The sequence below is a fragment of the Dermacentor andersoni genome, unplaced genomic scaffold, assembly GCF_023375885.2.
Source record: "Dermacentor andersoni unplaced genomic scaffold, qqDerAnde1_hic_scaffold ctg00000044.1, whole genome shotgun sequence".
NCBI lineage: Eukaryota > Metazoa > Arthropoda > Arachnida > Ixodida > Ixodidae > Dermacentor > Dermacentor andersoni.
The window spans coordinates 577,468-599,785 of record NW_027314758.1 but is presented as its reverse complement, the minus strand read 5'-3'; the positions used below and the strand labels follow the sequence as shown (position 1 = coordinate 599,785).

Sequence of the window (22,318 nt, the reverse complement as noted above, 5' to 3'; positions counted from 1 at the left end):
CTCAAAGACGATTGGAAAATAAAAATTGTCGAAGTCCTGGTCTTCTGCGCCTTGCCTTTACTAATTAAAGGACGTATTACACAACACGGCCATTTATTTTGTGTCGGTACGTGTGGGATTGGTCATTGCTGTCACTTTCTCATTTACGCAGCTGGTAATGCGCGTGCCTTTGCTGTGTATTTTTATGACGCCGAAATGGAATAAACAGTTGTGAATAACGCATGTCTGCTCTTTTCTTTCTTGTGTGTGTGTGGCGTCTTTCCAGGCGTTTCTGTAACTATGAATATTTTGAATGAATATATATATATATATATATATAGTTATTTTTCATCTGAAGAACTTTTCACACGACACAAAGGAAGGTGAACTTAGCCAGAGTTAGTTTATATTAGAATAACATTATTTCTGATAATTGGCGTGGATAATCGTTCATTTGTATTTTGCCAGTGGTTGCCACCACCAACGGGCAAGAATTGCTATGCGACCAATTAATAGATTCCTTGACTTGCTCGATTACTGGCAGAAAGAAATTAAACTGCGTACATCACGTACGTCCATTTGCTCATGAGCGCGTTTCTGATATTTTTTATAATACACGCGTACATGCCTGAGGCTGAGTGGTAATTGGATGGAACCATTTGAAGAAGGGAACTATGCTCGCGTTGTCTATAGTGCGACATATTGCCTTCAAGCCTACAAAATAAACCCCTTTCATTTCGTGCAGAAACCATATGACAGCGTAACTGTTCGAGTTAGCCGTTAAGAATTGCTTTGTTGCACAACATTATCCCTTTCACTGCTGCCATCTTACTCGTATGATACACGTTTGTTTGCTAACGAAATGAGTACTTTGTGAGCAATATTTTTGAGATGTACGTCTCATATATTGCCGTTGTGAACTGATAATTTTTCGTATTGCGTATTCTGTTATTTCGATATGTGTTCGTATAGATATGATATGAGTCTTTGAGAAAGCATTGTTGATTGCAGAACGTTGCCTGAGCGAGGTATCCAACTTTCTTTCGTGGCGACTCGGCGGCGCGAACGAGACTCGAAACGTCGTGCGGGAATGGCTGCGAGAACGGCGCTCGATTAACGCGCGCGGCGCTGTTTCAGAGGCCGACCGCCCAAGCCAAGAAGAAACTCAACGCCGCCCACAGCTCGTGCACCGCAACAGGCGAGCGCCCCGCTACTCCTTCGGCCTCAAACTTAAGAGCCTCTTCCGACCCAACGACAACCCTGGTAAACAAGCGGCGCATGCGTGATTTGCGCCTTGCCCGCCACCCAACCCTGCACCAGCTCGCCGCTTGTTGCACCACGCACCCCCGCTACGTGCCGAAACGTTGCTGCACTTTTTTTTTTACTTTTAGGACAACTTAAACACTCAAGAAAGGAACACTTGTAGCCCACGCGAAAGCACTTGGAAATCTCTTCCTTCCCAACGAAGAACACACGGCAAATGACGTATTCGTCTGGCCCTTCCAGCCCTGACACCACTGAATTCTGCACTCGCCGCTTGTTGCACCTCGCATCCCGTTATTCAGGAAGTGTTGCTTCACTGTTAATGCAATTTATGTTTTTAGCCTGCTTTGGCCACTTTGTGGTCGCCTATCTAGCCTCTTTAGGCCACTCTCTCTTCAATAAAAATAGATGCCTTAAAGTTTTGGCGGTGCTAGGTGGATTCGCACCTACGTCACACCGGTTCCTCAAGCACACTAGCCTGACGCTTCAGCGCTGCGCGGCGTATGCCCGTGGGCAGCGAGGCATTAATTCTCAGTGTTAGCACACCGGCGAGCGACCGGCGCAATCTCGGGCGCCACTCAAATAGACGGAGACTTCGTGCACCCGCCGCCAGATGGCGTCGCGTGTTCAGAGAGAAGCGCGAGGGAGGAGCTATAGGCGGGGGTACACGGCTCATGCATGACGCGAGATGCGATTTGGGGGTGGCAGTACAGTCTGTCGATACATTGCCCGAACGCTAATTGCAATAACATCAACAGTCATCGTGAGATTGGTCCTCCTGGAATTTTATTTTTCAGCGCAGCTCTAGGCGCCCGTTCCTGAGGAGGGTGAAGCGGAACTATGAGGCAGAAAGCGGAGAAGGAGGGTATGGCGAAAGCGTAAGAAGAAAAGCGTAGTGCCGCGCAAGACGGGCTGTGCGGCGGCGATGGCTACGAGGTGGCTCCAGACTAGCGCGCGTCGTCTGTATAGAAACAAAGCTCTGCATGAGCGGAATTCTGTCGGCAGCGGCTGCTGTGAATCGCGCCCACGCGTTATCCATACATGATCTCCCGATTGGCGAAGCAGTTGCGCTACACTTCGCTCCGTTTGCAACGTGCCGCACTAGCCAATATATTGCGAAATCAAAACACGTATGGAGCTGCTCTCAGATTTCGCATTAGGGAGTACCGTAATCATCAGTGAAAATTTTTTACTTCTACCAGAAACCAAGCACAGAAGAGAGGTAAAAACGCAGAGATAAAGTTAAAGAAAGAAATGCAGGGAGGTGTTTAACCATGGTGGCGCCCGGTTGGCTACCTTACACGCAGAGAAAGGGAGAAATATAAGTAGGGGGAATGAGAGTCAGTGTGTCTACTTACGCGGGTGGCGGATGCTTACTCGCGTACAGTCACAATCGTATAGCTCAGTTGCCTTCAAGAAGGGCATGAGCGGTTTGACTGCCTTATTGCATCATACTTCGACACTTTAATGCGCCTGAATCCACCAACTCCCGATTGTACTTATTTTACCCTCCCTTGCGACTACGCCTGTCATCAGAAATCTTTTATCGTGAAACTTTAATATGCCGCACGTGGTTAGTGTGATACTTACTAACGCTGATTGAATTCGTCGTCAACAGCGTCCTGATGCCATACCTGCAGCGTTCGCGAATAACTTAGGCATCTCCTCCTTCCCAACGAAGAACCTGGTAAACAAACGGTAAATGTCGTATTGTTCTGATCCCTCCACGCCAACGAACTGTAAAGCCTTCGCTCTTTGCACGCTGCACCATGCTATCGTGACGACTCGCAGCACTTTCACCTTTTCGAGGAAACAAGCACTGGAAAAGAACGCAACGACCGAAACCTGCGTGAAGCAAAAAAAAAAAAAAAAAAAAAAAGGTTTTGCACTCATCACTACCACCAGCGACAACATAAAAGACAAACGTGCACACTGGTGTCATTTTTCACGAGCTTGGCATGTCACCATTTGTCGCTTGTCACGTCGCGCACTGCACTGACAGAAGCATGTCGCCATTGTTGTTGACTGCATTTGTTTGAGAAAGAAGTCACTGAAGCGAACTACTCGCAGCTATGTTCACATAACTGTGGTATGTAAAGTTCACACGTGCTTCATCTTTTAAACATATTTCACATCTTGCCCCCTTCAGGAATAACTGCGTGTTTTCAAAGCAACAATCGTAAGTACAATCTTGATTATGCAGCATCAACTCCAATACATTATAATGTGAAAAAAAAAAAACTATAATATGCGAGTGCACGAGGAACTCAGTTTATTAATGCTCTAATTTAATGATAACACGTGTTCGCTCACAGTGAAGTTGCGGCTGCTCATAATCATTTAACTTAAGGTTACTCAGCTAAGCCTCGCGCAGTGTAATGAAGTTATCGCGCTGACGTAATGCCACAGAACTTAAAGTTTGTTGAAATAGTTTTATCTCCTTCAATTATACTGACATACAGGTTTCGAAGACAGTTCATAAAATAAAATATTTAAGCTACCACAATAGGTAACAACCGAACCGCCGAGATATAGCTGAAACGACGGTTGATGCGGCAGTGCACCAGGAAAAAATACAGTGCGTCGAAAGACGATAGATAGATGCACTGTACAATTTAGCTGCAAGGTAGATAATTTGCTATGGCATTTGCTCTAGGAACATATCACGAACTTGATTTGCCAGAAGAGAGGCAGACAGGCGTACAACTGGTTGGACCTTCTCTTTGCTCAAACAGGGCTATATACGTAACCCAGCAGGGCACAAGAATGATGGTTTCACGCACGATGATGCAGTCAGGTGCACTTCTGAAATTTAGCGTCTTAAAACAGCGTCGCAATCGGTGGCTACACGATTGCAGCTCCAGGTGTTTACGACATCGACAAGGGAGACTCGGTGGTCTACCCGAAATCGCCGAGCTTCTCGATGCGCCGACGGCTCCGCGGGCCTAGTCCCGAAGAACTGCCAGGTCAGTGCTTGCATTAAGAAATACACATGAAATGAAAAAAAAGAAGTAATTTAGTTGGTCGAAGCTCTGATGATTGGGAACGTTTGGGCTAGCCTTCATACTGAGAAACTTTACATGGTTTACAAGCAGCTGTGCTGGCCTGTTTCCACTAAGCACACATCGAAATTCATAGTAAACAAAAAGAAAACGTCAAGCAAGGAGCCAGAAACTTTTTTTGGATAGCGCAAGAGGTGCCTTGAGAATCATTTTGCTAAAGAGCGCAAACTAAGGCCATAGGGAGCGGAACACGCAAGCAGCTAATGAGCAAGAATTTTCCGAGGTTTAAGATCAATGCATAATAATGAACTAGGGTAGCTTATACCCCTCAAGTCTCTAGCTTCCGAAGCCTCCCACGCAGGTACAAGACTCACAATAAGAATGATGGACGTAAATTTTTTTTTATTCTACTGCTTCGTGTATATGCGCTGTGAGGCACCTCTTATGGGCTGCTTTCAGCCGCAGTTGACGTGTGCATTCGAGAACAAACGTGCTGAAAATAATTATTTTTGTTTGACTGGCGGATTGACCGATTGATTGATATACCAGTAAAAAATGGCATAACAAATTGAAAATGTTAAGGACACTTTTCTAACGAGTGAGGAAGCATGGCGGGCCTGTGTTGCTGTATTCCAGCTCCTTGTGAATACAGACCAGAAGAAAGCCAACCGTGCCGTGTATCCGAAATCGCTGAGCTACCCGATACGGCGAAGGGGGATGCTTCGTGATCCAGAAATTTTTCAATACCCCGTTAGTGCGCGTCTGAGGACGCTTGCTACATGACTTAAAATGAGCGACAGTGAAAAGTTTATGTAAAGTTCCAATTTTTTAGCTCCTGGAGATTACGAAACAGCAAAGGCAGAGAGTATCACCTTTGTGAAGTCACCAGAGTTTGCCTTTACCTGTAATCTGAAGGAGCTAAAGCAAGAAGGACTTGAATTTGCGCACCTGTACAAAAATCTCAAGCTAGGTATTTCTTGAGAATGTTGGGACGGAACTAAAGCATGCTCATGATGACGCACTTTTTACATGCCTTGGAAAACTCGTCCTGGTGAATTTCTCCTGCCAGGTCCTGGATCGTACGAAAGTAGAAAAGTGTACGACAGCTCTCGCACCAGACCACCGGAGTATTCCTTCGGCAGGCGCTTGAAGGAATCGAAAACAGAAGACTTCCCTGGTGCGTGAGAAATTTTGTCACCGATTGACTTCGGCACCTTTGGTACTACGCACTGCGCACTCCTGCACCTTGGTAATTTTGAAATTCGTTGATCCGCGCGGAAGCACTTGCACGAAGTGAGCTAAATAACGTATCTGAAACGCAGATAAAAGACTTCTTTCGTTTAGTTCGCTGCTTTCCTTGACGTTGCACATAGGCTTTATGCTCCAGAAAAGAAGAATGGCAGCCTTATTGGCACAACTAAAATTGAAATATAGCTAAGGAGAATCGATTTGCAGTAAGCCAGAAAAACGAGAAATGACATAGAAAAAAAAACGAAGTGGCTGTGCACATTCTGTGATAACGAGCCCTGCCTCCCGCGAAAGGCATGAAAGAGGAGATAATTGCCCAATTGAGTTAGAAATTTGGCCGAACCATGAGCACACTTTCGGGACTGTAAGGTGGCCATGAAACTTGAAGTTTCCTTAATATCACTAGAGGAAACTGGTGCTACGGACGTTCAGGTACACCACTGGAATGATCATTAGTACATGGCTTTGTCGAGTCTTCGTGATGGCGACTTTCAAAGTTCTTGAGGCAGTGTCCATTACGCTTTGCCCTCGTAAAGAAGCTATAATATTTCTCTAAACGCTTGAATGCAGTACGTTCCTGCTTACATGCAAACTTAGTGCTAATTGCTGCATTTATACCGCAATAATTTATCGCGAGTGACCAATATTTAAATACAAAAAGCCGTTTGATGCCAGAACGAGAAAGTTTATATCCATTTACTACCCATCATTAAATGATGGTTGAACCGGCATACTTGCAGCACAGAAAGACAATAGTGCCAGTGTTCCTTCTAGTAATTTTTGCAATAACTGTCATATTAATTATGCTTCACACACGAAAATAAAAACAACCCTTTAGCAGTTTCATGGGGTGTGACACCTAAACGGTTATTGAAGCTTTGTCAAGGACTCGGGTCTTATCTTCCACACGTGCCGACCACGCAGCACCTGGGGCTTACGACATAACCCGAGCTGATGGTGCTGTGTACGCCAGATCGCAAGAGCGCACGATGGCGCACAGACTGATGGAAAGGCCACCAGACAGCGCTGAGTTTCCGGGTTCGTTCAATGCGCATTCTTCGTCCCCGCACTCGCAACGGCCATTTTCAGTGACGCAAAGCGTACATGTTCAGCTCCAGGAGACTACGACGCCTCCAAGGCAGACTCGACAGTCTTCTCACGAGCCCCACAGTTCAGCCTGGCCGAGAGGCTTGAACGCGAGGCTGCGGAGTCAATCGACTTTCCCGGTTTGTGGATTGGTTTTGACAATTTTATTTTTGCCCTTTTGGCTGTGTGCACAACGCGAACGCTCGCAGGCCCAACGGACTACGACTTAAGCAAAGGAAAGATTATGGCGGCTTATCGGGCCCCGCAGTACAGCTTCGGGCTTAAGATCAAAGACAAGCCTCCGGATTCACTGAAGTTCCCAGGTGCGTCATCACCTCAGGGTGTTTGATTTGTCTTGGTCGTGTGAAAGCGCATGTTTTGCTAGCGAATCAAGTAGGGGAATAAGGCTAATTTTCAAACAGCGTCGCACCGAATTCCAACCAGTTCTGCCGAGTATTACATTTGCTGACGAACAAGCGTGACGAAGCCCACTGATATAAGGGTAACTGCCGATTTTTGTTATGCACATGAAACGCACGTCATACTTCGTTCAATGATGATATAGCTGGATTGGAATTTAAAAACGCAATGTACAACCACTTTACGTTGCCGTTTCTTGTGTGCTTATCAACCAAATAAGAAATATTGAGCCACATAGTACGAAGTTTAAAGCGATATAACTAGACCGCATTATCTTCGTGCCGCTGACATGCCAAAGTGAAAATACAATGAATCATTCAATCTTCCCATAGCATTCAAACGTACCACATGCAAGTTATCTCCACAGAAGCGTTGTATGCAAGCACATATGCCATTTTCAGGTCCAGGAGAGTACAATCCGAACAAAGCGGACCGGTTGGTGCGCACTAGGTCGCCAGAGTACCACATAGGGTCAAAGTTAAAAGAAAAGGCGCCCGAACACTTTGACTACCCCGGTTAGTATACAATCGACACCAGTTCACGTTATTCATGTGTCTTATGTCGTGCAAGTTCTGACGTCCCTCTTGTAGGGCCAAGCGAGTACCACTCAGAAAGGGCTGACCAGGTGACCAGAAGCCGCTCTCCGCAGCACAGAATCGCTGTCAAAATAGCAGACAGGCCGCCGGAATCTCTGCACTACCCGGGTCAGTCGAAACACCGTGGTTGAGAGACGCTGTGCACCACCAAAACGTTATTTTTTGGTCTACTAATGTTCATTACGTCTCTGAATTGAATAACGCCCTCAGGCCCCGGTGAATACGATGTTGACAAAGCGGATCACGTGACAAGGAGTCGGTCGCCACAACACCGCATTGGAGCCAAGTTAAAAGACAAGCCTCCGGAGTCTCTGAAATACCCGGGTCAGTTACATTTAATACCTGTTTGAACGAATGTGCGTTGTTTTTACATTTGTGTTGCCATTCACGTTCGTTATTGACAATAAGTAAACAATCGCTTTAGGTCCGGGCGAATACAATGCTGACAGAGCAGACCACGTGACTAGAAGCCGTTCACCGCAACAGCGCTTTGGAATCAAGATAAGAGACAAGTCTCCAGAGTCTCTGCAGTATCCTGGTCAGTGACGATTACCAAATTCTGTAAAGAAACGTGCACGGTATTCTTTAGGATCATTGTTAGAAAAAGGCGAAATGCTATCCTTAGGGCCTGGTGAATACGATGCCGACAAAGCAGACCACGTGACGAGAAGCCGCTCCCCGCAACACCAGATTGCCTGCAAGTTAAAAGAAAGGTCACCCGAGTCGCTTGACTTCCCCGGTCGGTCACTTTCGATTACTTTGCATCCATCCATTATTTCGTACTTTTAATTGACTACCTTCTTGCCACTTATTACTGAAGTACGGCGACATCCTTAGGTCCAGGGGAATACAATGTGGACAGAGCGGACCATGTGACAAGAAGTCGGTCACCACAGTACAGAATCGGCGTCAAAATAATAGACAAGCCACCAGAGTCTCTAGACTATCCAGGTCAGTTGCTTTTAATGAATTGCGAGAATTAAAGTACTTTTCTTGCTATGGAATACCCATGTTCATCATCGCTAAATTGAAATCACGCTCCCAGGACCTGGTGAATACAATGTCGAGAGAGCAGATCACGTGACGAGAAGTCGCTCACCGCAACACCACATAGGCGTGAAGCTTAAAGACAGGCCCCTGGAATCTCTTGATTATCCGGGTCAGTGCCTAAGTTACTTAGTTCTATTTAGAGCACCAATGTTTGCTCGATTCATATTACTTTTCATCACCGCACAGTAGCGCTAAAAATGCACTCGCGACTGCGTTTTCAGGGCCAGGGCAATACTTTGTGGACAAAGCGGACCACATGACTAGAAGTCGCTCACCACAACACAAGATTGGAGTCAAGCTTAAACTCAAGCCACCAGAGTCTCTGGGATATCCGGGTTGGTCGCGTTTAATTATTTAGAACTTGCTCTGTTTATTATTGTTTCATGTATAGTCTCTTGTTGCTGCTGACCCCGGCTAAAGTGGGATTTTGTCTCTAGGCCCAGGGAAGTACGATGTGGAAAGAGCAGACCACGCGACAAGAACTCGTTCTCCGCAACACAGAATTGGCGCGAAGCTGAAAGAAAAGTCACCGGAATATCTGCATTATCCTGGTTGGTCCCGATTAAAATCATGAAATTTGCGCTAATTTCGCTGTCGGCCTCTATTGAAACCTGATCACAGATGAATAATGCAAACAAAATCAAAAACATAGGTCCGGGAGAATACAACGTGGGCAGAGCAGACCCCGTTACGAGAAATCGACCGCCAGAGCCCCACATGGGCCTCAAGCTAAAGGATAGGCCACCAGAATCTGTGCAGTATCCTGGTGTGTTGGTACATTTCTTGTTTTTGCCCATACTAAAAGAATTCTCTATGAAATTGAAGTTATTAGGCTCTTGTTTTTATAATAAATACCGACGTTCTTAGGTCCCGGTGAATACAACGTGGCTAGAGCAAATGATGTCACAAGAAGCCGATCCCCCCAGCACCGAATCGGAATCAAGCTAAAGGACAGGTCACCGGAATCGCACCATTTCCCTGGTTAGTTGCATTTGCATAAGAACCATTTTCCTTCGACGATAAAACCCCTATTTCTTCACTTTCACATGCCGCGGTGTACTCAGTCGTTACTGTCATACCATCCTAAATACAAGTCGACATGTTTAGGCCCAGGGGAATACAACGTGGATACAGCAAATGACGTCACAAGAAGTCGATCCCCCCAGCCCCGAATCGGAATCAAGCTAACGGACAGGTCACCGGAATCACACGATTTCCCCGGTTAGTTGCATTTGCATAAGACCCTTTTCCTTCAATGATAAAACCATATTCCTTCACTTTCGCTTATCGATGTGCTGAGTCGTAACTGTCATGCTATGCTAAATGCAAGCCGATATGGATAGGCCCAGGAGAATTCAATGTTGATAAAGCTGATCGTGCCACAAGAACCTCCTCACCTCAGCGTCTCATTGAAGTCAAACTGAAGGACAGAGCACCGGAATCAGTCGAGTATCTGGTCTGTCATATTCCATTATAAACGTCAGGACAGCATTTTATACTGCCGCTGCATTACTCCTCTGCGTTACATTTATGATAAGATAACGTTATAATCAGGTAGAATATCCAACTTAGGAGAGATCCTTTTACTAGAAGGCGCTCGCTGGCCCACTCTGTTTACTCAAATTCAAATAAAACTACACTATAAAATATAAGGGAACACTTGTTCGTCAAAATAAGCCTTCCATTTAACTCTTAAGATTTCTCGCAAAAGCTTGCACAACACTGACCAATTTCTTCTATTCCTACAAATTCTTGCATATTATATTCAGTTTCTTAAGATATATGTTACATGTTCGATTTATCTCTTATATGCACCCAAATTATTAATGAAAGACATATGCTCTGAAAAAGAGGAGTATGTGTAAGGTTCATCCGTAAAGCCCATGTGCTATGTTCGAGCGCAGTTACCCGAGCAGATGATAACGAAAGGAACCGAAGACTTCGACGAACGCGCTCAAATGCCGAAACTCTAGCGCACACGCACGCCGAGAGTGGCTGGTCTCAGACGAGAGAAGAAGGAGCCTGAGCCATTACTGTTCTTCCTTAGCGATGTCGGCAAAAACAACTTGGCCGAGTTCAGCTCGGGCTGGGTAGTTGACGGGTTAATAGCTTACTTCTTGCAGCCCTTCATGCCCTACCTTTACCGACTGGTGTCGACACTCGACGACTTTCTTAGGTCCCGCGAAATACAATGTAGAGAAGGCAGACCATGTTGCAAGAAGCCGCTCTCCACAGTACCGCACTGCTTTCAAGCTAAAAGACAAACGGCCGAAATAGGAAAACTATCCTGGTCTGTCGCATTGGCTGTTTTGAATTTCCTGCACGGTTCCTATAAGTTATTTTTTTTTCTTTACGTTGGCGCAAAGACTAGGAGTAACTTTCGCAGGTGCAGGATACTACAATCGGGGCTCAGTGGGCTGCGTAAGAAGACGTATAGGACACCGCTTTACAAAATAGGAATCAAGATACTAAATAGGGATCAAGCTGAACAATAAACTACCAGACCTGCTGGACTAGCCATGTCTACGCCGTAAGTTTTTTGCGTAAGACAGACTCTACTGTACACGTATGGTGGATTTTGTTTTACTACTTTCTAATGGCACGGCATTCGAGTGACGCATTCAAGTCCGGGAAAATGCGGTGTGTAAAAGGCGGAGAGCTTTACAAGGCACTCGCCGCAGCAATTGAAAGACATCACGTATGAGCACAGGGTACCAAAATTGATAGACTTTCCTGCTAATTGGTAGTGGCAGCTCGTGCTCTCATGTAAAGTTTGGCCATGCGTGTGTTTCTTTGCATTATTACTTTATTTATCGACGCTGACACCGAAATCATAGCCATAAGACCAGGTCAATATGATGTGGATAAGGCGGATGAAGTGGTACAGATTAGATCAGTGTAGGATCACCTAGGCATTCAACTGTAGGATAAACCGCAGGATTCATTGGAATTCCTAGGTTAGTGGCGCGTAAGCATTTCTGCTGGTGTTAAAAGAAGCTGATGATTGTTAATTTTAGGTCCCGGGCATTAGCAGGTCAGGAAGGCCAATCTTGGGACCCGTGAAAGACCTTCGCAATACAGCATCAGCACCAAGTTAAGAGAAAAAAAGGCGGATTCATTCGTTTATCCTGCTTAGTAGAGTTCATTTGGTTAATGTGACGGAGTACGTTCAACGACTTTTCTGTTTCCTCTTCAGGTTTAGGAGCATACAACGCTGAAAAAGCAGATTATGTTGTCTACAGTCACTCTCTTGAGCACAGGATTGGCATCAGATTAAAAGAAAGGGAACCAGACTCATTCGATTATCCTGGTTAGTCGAACTAGAACCTAATGAAAGAGCTAATTAAAAGAATATGTTGCTCTCTCTATAGGTCCAGGAGTGCACAACGTCGAAAAAGCGGACTAGGTCTTGCGTACTCGCTTTCCTGTGCACCAGATTGGCATTAAATTATGAGAAAGGCCAGAACATTTTGATTACCCTGGTCAGTTGGTATCACTTGCCTGTAGGGAAACACGACTCTCGCCGAATGTATTGCTGTTTCCTCAGGTCCTGGAGCATACAACATCGAAAAGGCAGACCCAGTTGTCGGCACTCATTTTCCTGAGCACACATTCGGCGTCAGGTTAGGCGAAAGAAAGCCGGATTCATTGGATTACCCTGGTCAGTTCATCTTACAAACTTGGCTATAGTGAAGCAGGACATTCACTGACTCTGTTGCTGTGTATTTAGGTCCTGGAGAGTACAACATAGAAAGAGCCGATAGAGTTGCACGCAGCCACTCTCCAGAGTATAAAATCGGCGCCAAGTTAAAGGAGAGGACACCGGATTCATTGGATTACCCTGGTCAGTCCATATCACAGGGCTATAGTGAAGCAGGGCATTCACTGTCTCTGTTGTTGTGCATTTAGGTCCTGGAGAGTACAACATAGAAAGAGCCGATAGAGTTGCACGCAGCCACTCACCAGAGTATAAAATCGGCGCCAAGTTAAAGGAGAGGACACCGGATTCATTGGATTACCCTGGTCAGTCCATATCACAGGGCTATAGTGAAGCAGGGCATTCACTGTCTCTGTTGTTGTGCATTTAGGTCCTGGAGAGTACAACATAGAAAGAGCCGATAGAGTTGCACGCAGCCACTCTCCAGAGTATAAAATCGGGACCAAGTTAAAGGAGACGAGACTGGATTCATTGCATTATCCTGGTCAGTCCATCTTACAAACTTGACTATAGTGAAGCACGGCATTCACTGACTCTATTGCTCTGTCTTTAGGTCCTGGAGAGTACAACATAGAAAGAGCTGATCGAGTGGCACGCAGTCACCCTCCAGAGTATAAAATTGGTGTCAAGTTAAAGGAGATGAGACCGGATTCATTGGACTACCCTGGTCAGTTCATTTTACAAACTTGGCTATAGTGAAGCAAGACATTCACTGACTCTGTTGTTGTGTATTTAGGTCCTGGAGAGTACAACATAGAAAGAGCCGATAGAGTTGCACGAAGCCACTCTCCAGAGTATAAAATCGGTGCCAAGTTAAAAGAGAGGAGACTGGATTCATTGGATTACCCTGGTCAGTTCATCTTACAAGGCTATAGTGAAGCAGGGCATTCAATGTCTCTGTTGTTGTGCCTTTAGGTCGTGGAGAGTACAACATAGAAAGAGCCGACAGAGTTGCACGAAGCCACTCTCCAGAATATAAAATCGGCGCCAAGTTAAAGGAGAGGACACCGGATTCATTGGAATACCCTGGTCAGTCCATATAGCAAGGCTATAGTGAAGCAGGACATTCACTGTCTCTGTTGTTGTGCCTTTAGGTCCTGGAGAGTACAACATTGAAAGAGCCGATAGAGTTGCACGCAGCCACTCTCCAGAGTATAAAATCGGGACCAAGTTAAAGGAAAGGAGACTGGATTCATTGGATTATCCTGGTCAGTTCATCTTACAAGGCTATAGTGAAGCAGGGCATTCAATGTCTCTGTTGTTGTGCCTTTAGGTCCTGGAGAGTACAACATAGAAAGAGCCGATAGAGTTGCACGAAGCCACTCTCGAGAATATAAAATCGGCGCCAAGTTAAAGGAAAGGACACCGGATTCATTGGATTACCCTGGTCAGTCCATATAGCAAGGCTATAGGGAAGCAGGACATTCACTGTCTCTGTTGTTGTGCCTTTAGGTCCTGGAGAGTACAACATTGAAAGACCCGACAGAGTTGCACGCAGCCACTCTCCAGAGTATAAAATCGGGACCAAGTTAAAGGAAAGGAGACTGGATTCATTGGATTATCCTGGTCAGTCCATCTTACAAACTTGACTGTAGTGAAGCAGGGCATTCACTGACTCTATTGCTCTGTCTTTAGGTCCTGGAGAGTACAACATAGAAAGAGCTGATCAAGTGGCACGCAGTCACTCTCCAGAGTATAAAATTGGTGTCAAGTTAAAGGAGATGAGACCGGATTCATTGTACTACCCTGGTCAGTTCATTTTACAAACTTGGCTATAGTGAAGCAGGACATTCACTGACTCTGTTGTGTATTTAGGTCCTGGAGAGTACAACATAGAAAGAGCCGATAGAGTTGTACGAAGCCACTCTCCAGAGTATAAAATCGGTGCCAAGTTAAAAGAAAGAAGACCCGACTCTTTGGATTATCCTGGTCAGTTAAATTTATTAGGTTTTCTTGAACTAGAATTCTCACTGAATTTGACGCTACCTTGTTAGGTCCTGCAAAATACAACGTCGACCGAGCGGACGGAATTGTGCGCAGCCACTCTCCTGAGCACAGCATCGGTGTGAAATTGAAAGAAAGAAGGCCGGACTCCTTTGATTATCCTGGTCAGTAGGCGTAATAAGCTAGTCTGAAGTGCAGTGTTGAAGTCTGCTGCTGTGTCCCCAGGTCCTGCCGAGTACTGCGTTGAAAAGGCTGACCGGATGGTGCGAAGCCATTCCCCTGAACACATCTTCGGCATCAGATTGAAAGAAATGCCTCCAGATTCATTGGAATTTCCTGGTTAGTAAGCGACAAACAATTATATGGCGTTCACGAATAGCTTAATGTGCTATATACTATAGCACACGTGCCTTAGAAAGCACCCTGCCTTTTGAAAAAAAAAGGAAGGAAGCATATGACGTAGATAGAGTCGACTCTTTCACAGGTGCCAGTTTTCCAACCGCCATATACGAGTAAGCCACAATATGTTTTGGAAACAAATGTCACGATATGATCATTTACCGCCCACTCGATTGCTGTCATCAGGAAATGAATTTGTGGAGCAATGTAAGTTGTGGACCAAAATTAATGTACATTCCTTTCGAGCACTCCAGGAAAACATGGAAAGATTGGTTAGAAGGATTTCCTCGTCGAAAAATTTCCCTCGTGCAGTGTCGCGTCTTTCTTGAAGAAGCACGCGTTTTGTCTCGGAAATATTTTGCTCTCGTTATTTGAACCATTGACAAAGTTGGTGCTATGCACAACGACTGTTTTAAACAGTATTTGTATAAACCAAGTTTTTTTTTTGTTCTTGCAGCGGTGCTCTAATTACGAGCTAGGGGGTAGGCTACTCGTAAACCTTGCTGAACTGTGAGAAAATGGTTTCTCTGAGACTGGAAAAGCTGCGTGAGCGTATCGAGATCACAAAAACGTTCTTAAGCCCTTCAGGAAAGCACTGTCAAATCAGCGTCTTCCTTATGGTAGCTCCTTGCGACTGCGACATTTCCAAAGGGGACAAGGTTGTGTATGGCTCTACGTCCCGGTATACGATAGGTGTTAAGCTTACTCAGCCAGCGTCAGATTGTATTAGCTTCCCAGGTAGGGTTCTGACACCTCTTGCTGCGGGCACGAACCGCGACTCATGTCAATCGTCGCTTCACCCTTGAACAGCCCCTGGAGACTACAACATTTCAAGAAGCGAAGGCACGCTTTATCCTGGGTCTCCTAAATTTAGCCTAGGAATGAAATTGAAGGACAAGCCCCCGGACAACATCGACTTTCCTGGTTCGTTCAGCTTTAGTATCTATTGTTTATTACGTAATCTAAGTTTTCTTCTTGCAGTGTTGTAAAATGTGCGTATTAAGGTTTTGCAGAGCGTCACATATAGACAACATAGCGCTAAATTGTCCGTAGCAAAAATTTCAGATGAACGCCACTGATCTCAAGGCTCAACGTAACTGCTCTGGAATAGCGCTACGTCAACATTTCATCCTCAACAACTAAAAGCAACTACTGTGGCATCCTGTACGTGCCACATAATTTTGTAGAACGTCGTCGCAATGGAGGTTCCTCCGTGGATATATACTGAAAAAAATTCAGACTGCGTAGCGTTGGCTGTTCCATGCAGTGCGACATGATAAGCATGGTGGCCTATTCATCTGCATATGACACATAGAAATAAAGCTCATCACAACGTGCACGTAAAGTCAAGTTCATAATAGCAACAAATTTATCATGTTAAGCAGCGAAAAAAAAATTACGGAAAAATAGATTTTTTTCAATGCGCACCGTAAGACAGAAAAAGCTGTTCCTAACGATTTTACAAAGTCCAACTAGCAAAATGTCATTATGCAGCGTGTGGCTATATGGAACGCGAGAATTCGGGTATACTTATTGGGGCATCTTTATGCTATTGAAGTGTGCACCTCAGAATGAAGGTGAGAACTCTTACTTATCTTTGTCCTGCTGTTTAGCGCCGTCGGACTACAGCCCTGGCAGAGGCGTAAGCTTCGTGAAGGCGAGGTCCCCAAAATTCACATTCGGCTTCAGGCTAAGACCTTCTAAGCCATACAGCTACGGTTTCCCAGGTTGGTGGGCTCCATACTGGCACTGTTTTGTCTCAGATGCTTGTTGCACTGACGACACGCAACAACCACTGCTTCCATCTAGCGCCATGCAGTTACCATGCCTCTCGGTCAGCTAGGATTGTCTATAGTTCTACGCCACAATTCAGTTTCGGCAAACGGCTGCCTGAAGGTTCACCGGAAAGGCACTACTTTCCAGGTAGGCTAAAAACCAAGTCACGTATGACCCTGTCATTTATTAACAGCTTACAAGACGCGAAACATAACGTTACTGGAGTACAAAAACTGAAGTCTCGTAGAAAGATATCAAGCGTTACATATAACGATTGTCCCGTACCACGTGTCTTCTTGGTCGTCCTGCGTTTGGTTAGCAAAACATGTCACACAGGGTGACAGACAGTTCCTACCGCTCTGCGTTGCTGAATAGAAATGCATATAAGTGCGAGTAACATTTTCTTTTAAGAGGTGTAACACCTGTTCTTATCATTTGGTAGCACCAGGAGAGTACGACCCGGATAAAGCGAAGGAACTAGTTTATCCAAAGTCACCACGCTTCACCATTCGTTCGAGACTCAAGGAACGGCTACCAGACAACGTAACGTTTCCAGGTTAGAACTGTGCGAGAAATCTCAGCACCCTTTAGAACTCATTCTTATGTTGTTGTTTTTTGTTATTTTAGCACCGGGTACATACGATCCGGACAAAGGCAATCCTGCTCTATTCGGATTGCCACCAAGAAGTAAATCAAGAAGCCCGAGAAGATCAAAGTCTCACGATCTCGAAGACAAACGTGGTGAGACAGAAAAAATTTAGGATTCTTGAGGAGTGCAGTGATTTTGTTGAAAATTAGCTGATCATGATGGTTCCAAAAATTTTGTTAGGTGGCTAATAAAGTACAGTTAGGTGAAGCGCTGCCGACCACTAAAGCTTTTATTTTGTTTATATCTAAAGCAGTGGCATCGCTTCATGAAAAAGCGAGCATGAGAAGCAGTTCATTCCGAATCGCGAAGACGACAGATGGAACTGCTGCTGGTACGTGCCATTTTTATTATATTAAGAAATATTGTCTTTTCGCGTGAACAAACATGAGCTACAGCGTAGACAAAGTTAAAAAAACTTGAAATCTTCGCTCGACGCAGTGAGTAAAAAGAACGCGCATTTCTGTTCAACAGAGCGCGATTTTAAAGGTTCGGAGCAGACGATCAAACGAAGTCGCTCACTGAGTGGAACTCGCCAAAGGGACACTGGCGCCAAAAATGGAAAAGGTATGAACTTTGGAACAATATAAATACTTTGCGGTGTGATTTCGCAGTGCTATGTGCCTAATAACACTTTTTACGAATAGAAAAAACAAAAGAGGAGACGTCAGTATCCCCGAAAACTATGACACGAAGCAGATCGTCTCGATTGACTCGAGAATCTGAATTTGGCATTGATGGTACGTGCTTCTGGATTGTAGAACTACGAATAAACGTTCTGTAAACGCTGATTTCAATTTTTTATCACAGAAACCCTCGCTAAAAGCTCGCAGGAAACAGTAAAGGAGCACCGTTCGTTTAGGGTCATTCGCAAACAAGCAGCTGGAGTCGAAGGTAGGGGTCGTCCGTTTCCCTCGAACAAATCACAAATCATACGATCGCATTTGTCCAGGAGAGCCACCGCAGGTGAAAATCGTCGTTTCTGAAATGACGACTGACCGGAGCGAACCAGAAGGCGCTATGAAGAAAAAAATTGACTCAAAAGGTTAGCGAAGCGCTTGCCGACATTGCCCGTTTCAATAGTGCCGAAACACTACGCAGCGACCGAAAGAGAGGCAGCGCCTTCGAGAGTCGGGACGAAGAAGAGTGGCTTCCTTCGATCTCTACGGAAAAAGCTGGACGGCACTGAAGGTATACGATGCACCGTCGCGTTTTCAACGTTACGTTCCGTGCGTTTCGACTTGACATGTTTTCTGCAATCTTTCTTCCGAAGAAATGTCTCGGACGTCTAAAGTGGCTCAGGCGCCCGCAACGCAGAAAACTACAACTCGTGTAGTGGAAAGAAAAGTAGACGAAGAGCGAGGTATGGGAACTTGTCAAAGTGGTATTGCCGCTTAATTATCTCCACGTTGTAACTGTCACTGTGTTACTTTTAAGAACGGGTCGGCGCTGCTAGTCAAGCGGGAGCTATGCCTCGAAGGAGTCGGTCGCTCCGAGTCATCCGAAAAGAGGTGGACGAGGCACCAGGTATGCCATACGCAGCGTATTGAACACCGAGTGCGCAATTCTTTCCTCTGAAAACACCATGTTTCCTATTTTGCCAGTACTTATGTACTGTTCTTTTTTGTTGCACATATATAGATAAGCGAGCCAGGTCCACCGACGAACTGACTAGACGAAGTCATTCATTGCTTGTAGCACGAGCAAGGAAAGACGACATCGAGGGTACGCAGTGTAGAAGCTCGAATATTAAACTCTCGCTGCCTTTCGCAACGACCGCTGAAAATCATTTACGCGATTTCTTTTTTCTCAGCACAAGAGCCAGATAAAAGAGCTAGGCCTTCGGAGCGACGATTAGGGCGGAGTAGGTCCCTTCGAATCGCACAAAGCGGAATCGACGACATCGATGGTAGGTGCAGTGCATGCCTCAGGCATAGGCGGCAGAAACTTGTCAGTAATTATACACTTATGACGAGAGTGCTTCAACACTCATCACGTGGTTTCGCCTGCAGAAAAGGACAACGTGTCGAAGTCCGAGACTCATATAACTGCATCTCCCTCTTCGAGTTTTCGCAAGGAGCGGTACTCGGGTGAATACTTGGGGAAGAGTCTCGGTAATGGCGGTGAAAAAATATCATTCCTTTTTATAACTCCGATTTGTTAAGGCGTTCGCATTTCTTAAACGTACGCCATGATGTGCTCTCTCCGCCATGAGTCTAACTTGCGCTTTTTTTCGCAAATTCAATTTAGAACCTGCTGCGTTTACAACGAGCGACGAAAGTGGTATGTTCGAAGACGACGAAACGATGGACAGTGTGTCAGCCCGGGACAGAACGTTTGTACGAACTCCTACTGGTCAGTGCGTTTCAACGTTGCCTTTCACCCGGTTATGCGAAAAAATAAATTGCACTGCGATTTGCATACAGTTCATTAGAAACTTGAATTAGGTTCTTGAGAACTACATGACTTTGCCAATAAACTTCGTGAATTTCACTATGTACTTAGCGGTGCAATGATTGACAGTATAGACGACATACTGTTGCGTTTACCTTCTCAGAAGAAAGTGAACAGCATATTACTTTAATAACTCTTCAGAAATTTATCCTTGCATTTGTTGTTTACTTTCGCATCCTATATTTATTGCCATAAAGAATACATGCCAATCTGCGTTATACTTTTACATTACCCGACTTCGCACCACAGACTCGTCCAGAATTCAAGTGTCCCCGGAGAGTTTCCGGGAATGGAGGCATGCTCAAGGAAGCATCAAAATGGCACCGAGATTTCCAGAGGGACTTGACTTCTGGAAACCACCCGGGACAGGGTCTTTATTCGCAAAGCTTTATCAGTCCTGGACACAGGAAACAGCTGTTTCTTCTGGTTAGTAGCCCCGTTGCGTCTGTCAATGTTTCTTCGTTTGTCAAGTCACCTTGTACATATCCATTTGCACAACCTACCGGGCCTGAGTTCGTTGCTAAATGGCGGCTGAAAACCTTCTAAGCTTGGCAAGAGCTTCAACTAACAGACAAGACAAAGGACTCGCAGCTAGATGGACACTTTCAGTGATTAACTGTGGGCCAACAAGGAAAGGGTGGCCTCCTACAGTGGGCCTGTGGCTTTCCTTGTTGAGCCGCAGTTGATTATTTCAACGATCAAGAATCATTAAGCCTGTAATACTCGACATATCATGCAGGCTACGTTGACTTGATACCTCAAAATTCTGATTTAGGAACGCACAGTCTTAACGCACACTATACAGTACCATTTTCGATACGCTTGAGAGAGTTTTCAGATCTGGATAGCTAGAAAAGCAAATACTAAATAATTACTGTATAATTAAGTTAGAGCCCAACTGACATTTAATTGCTCTTTTTTTTTCTTGTGCAAATGTACTCTCCATAGAATAAATACAGGGGAGCGGGTCGTTCTTATTTTTCTCGATGTGGAACTGTGTTTCGGCATTGCAGAGCTAATCCTTTTGGTTTCTTGAATAGACAAAGTGCATATTTTGTTTTATTTGGTGTCCATCCACATGGCCAAACGTTGCCTGTTGTTCATCGCATTCTTCTTAAAACATACGTGCGCGCACACACTAAGTAACGCACAAGAACACGGGAATTTAAAAGCGCCGATTTTTCTGAAAACAACCCATTTCAAACCAAGTTATGGTAAATACAGCTAAAAGACGTGTGTTGACCTATGCCAGCACTATTGCACGCTGAACGTCGGAGGTATCAAGCGGTCATTTACAATGTATCACTGCTGTCTAGCGTTCGTTGCGACACTTTCTGTTGTGCAGTTGACCAGACGTCGTCTAAATTGTTGCCTTATTCGCAGCTGAAGCAGAAGACAACAGCCGAGTGATGTTCCGCTCAGCTGCAAGCCTCCTCTTCAGGAAAGGTTTCGCAGCGATACTACGGAACGAAACACCTGGTACAGTTACCTGCGGGCGTCGGAGGGGCCTACGTGCACGTCTCGTAAATTGTAATCGGTTTGCAGGATTCCAACTAATCGCCATTACCCTGTTTCTGTACCGCGCGTCCTTACGGAAGCTATATAGGAGTGCGGTGTCAAATGTGAGGAGTTCCGGTACACTCTTTGTATAATGAAGATGATTGTACACTTGCTCGTGCTAACATTTATTTATTCTACATGTTGCTACTACATTTGACTGTGGGATCAGGCTGCTTCTTCGTCGCGAGCTATTGCTTCTTAATGTGACACTAAAAAAAAAAGAGTACTCTTCTGCGCAGACTGCTAGCATAAAGAGGTTCGATACACGTTTGATGTTTTCGCTGGTTGTCTTCAGTAGAAAAGCATTGCTTATGAGGCCAAACTACCCATCTGTAGTTACGCAACTATGCGCTGGCAGAGATGACGTCAGTGTTACGTCAATTGAATTCCTGATAATTTTTTTTTCATATTTGAGTTACTTTTTGGCAAAAACAACTCAACAAGCGATATCACGTAGGGCTGGGAATGCTGTGTATTTAAAAAGAAGATCAACTATAATCTAGCTTCTCGCAGACGCTGCCAATATTTATGACGTCACTGGAAGCAGGTCGAAGAAATTGGCGTTACTGACTTCTGCTTCATTTCTTTTTTCGTCACTGATGGCCCCTCTTTGCAACTCTAGAAGTGTAATGTGCAATACATAAATTTGGTGCAACTTAGCATTTCTCTGTAATGTTCATTTATTCGTCCGGTTACTTACTAGTAAAGATGACGCATGCGTAGATAAACCCAAATAATACAAAATACACCAGCGAAAGTGCTGCACAAAATGAACGGTCCTGAAGCTGTTTGTCCGCGTGTACGGGTGTCAGCATGCTGCAACATTCGCGCCTTACAATTATTTTTTTTGTTCTGTTTTGCCGTCGACAGGACCGGGTTACTATAACCCGAGCATCGGTGAACAGCTACGCTTCCCTCGCATGCCGAGTTTTACGATACGAAGAAAGCTCAAGTGTCCGAAGAAAGAACAAACGCCTGGTCAGTGTATCCGATAATTGTGCTCGTAGTTGTTTTGAGTGCTGCTATTTACAGGCCGTAGAACGCGCTAAAAGCATTCTGTCAATTCCTCTGTCTTTTTTATCATAACTTGAGCCCTCAGCTCTTTATGCAACAGTGTTTATGACCTACCAGTCAGAATTTCGTGTTCATTACGTCAGCGTAAACTGAATAAGGTGTC

At 45.0% G+C, this 22,318-nt stretch overlaps 1 protein-coding gene and 3 long non-coding RNA genes across 4 annotated transcripts in view; all 4 read left to right on the top strand.

Moving 5' to 3' along the window:
- Positions 1-22,318, top strand: part of LOC140214441 (uncharacterized) — a 111,141-nt gene that overhangs the window by 75,799 nt on the left and 13,024 nt on the right. The window contains 34 exon segments of the mRNA XM_072285797.1: positions 1,117-1,242; positions 4,101-4,208; positions 4,881-4,903; positions 4,905-5,186; positions 5,310-5,421; positions 6,611-6,718; positions 6,788-6,901; positions 8,866-8,979; positions 11,841-11,954; positions 13,815-13,928; positions 13,998-14,111; positions 14,178-14,291; positions 14,357-14,470; positions 14,532-14,645; positions 15,516-15,629; positions 16,319-16,432; positions 16,515-16,628; positions 16,924-17,037; positions 17,109-17,222; positions 17,381-17,461; positions 17,602-17,694; positions 17,775-17,867; positions 17,938-18,021; positions 18,080-18,172; positions 18,229-18,318; positions 18,401-18,490; positions 18,565-18,654; positions 18,769-18,852; positions 18,941-19,036; positions 19,140-19,241; positions 19,378-19,482; positions 19,831-20,007; positions 20,965-21,060; positions 22,012-22,119. Of these exon segments, the coding sequence (XP_072141898.1) occupies positions 1,117-1,242; positions 4,101-4,208; positions 4,881-4,903; positions 4,905-5,186; positions 5,310-5,421; positions 6,611-6,718; positions 6,788-6,901; positions 8,866-8,979; positions 11,841-11,954; positions 13,815-13,928; positions 13,998-14,111; positions 14,178-14,291; positions 14,357-14,470; positions 14,532-14,645; positions 15,516-15,629; positions 16,319-16,432; positions 16,515-16,628; positions 16,924-17,037; positions 17,109-17,222; positions 17,381-17,461; positions 17,602-17,694; positions 17,775-17,867; positions 17,938-18,021; positions 18,080-18,172; positions 18,229-18,318; positions 18,401-18,490; positions 18,565-18,654; positions 18,769-18,852; positions 18,941-19,036; positions 19,140-19,241; positions 19,378-19,482; positions 19,831-20,007; positions 20,965-21,060; positions 22,012-22,119 (3,723 nt within the window).
- On the top strand, positions 7,438-7,915 carry LOC140214437 (uncharacterized). Its single transcript, XR_011891371.1, has 3 exons — positions 7,438-7,513; positions 7,589-7,702; positions 7,805-7,915. It is a non-coding gene; the product is annotated as an uncharacterized lncRNA (long non-coding RNA).
- Positions 12,118-12,840, top strand: LOC140214435 (uncharacterized). The gene is made up of 4 exons (XR_011891369.1): positions 12,118-12,305; positions 12,375-12,488; positions 12,554-12,667; positions 12,733-12,840. It is a non-coding gene; the product is annotated as an uncharacterized lncRNA (long non-coding RNA).
- On the top strand, positions 12,921-13,725 carry LOC140214436 (uncharacterized). The gene is made up of 4 exons (XR_011891370.1): positions 12,921-13,029; positions 13,099-13,212; positions 13,457-13,570; positions 13,636-13,725. It is a non-coding gene; the product is annotated as an uncharacterized lncRNA (long non-coding RNA).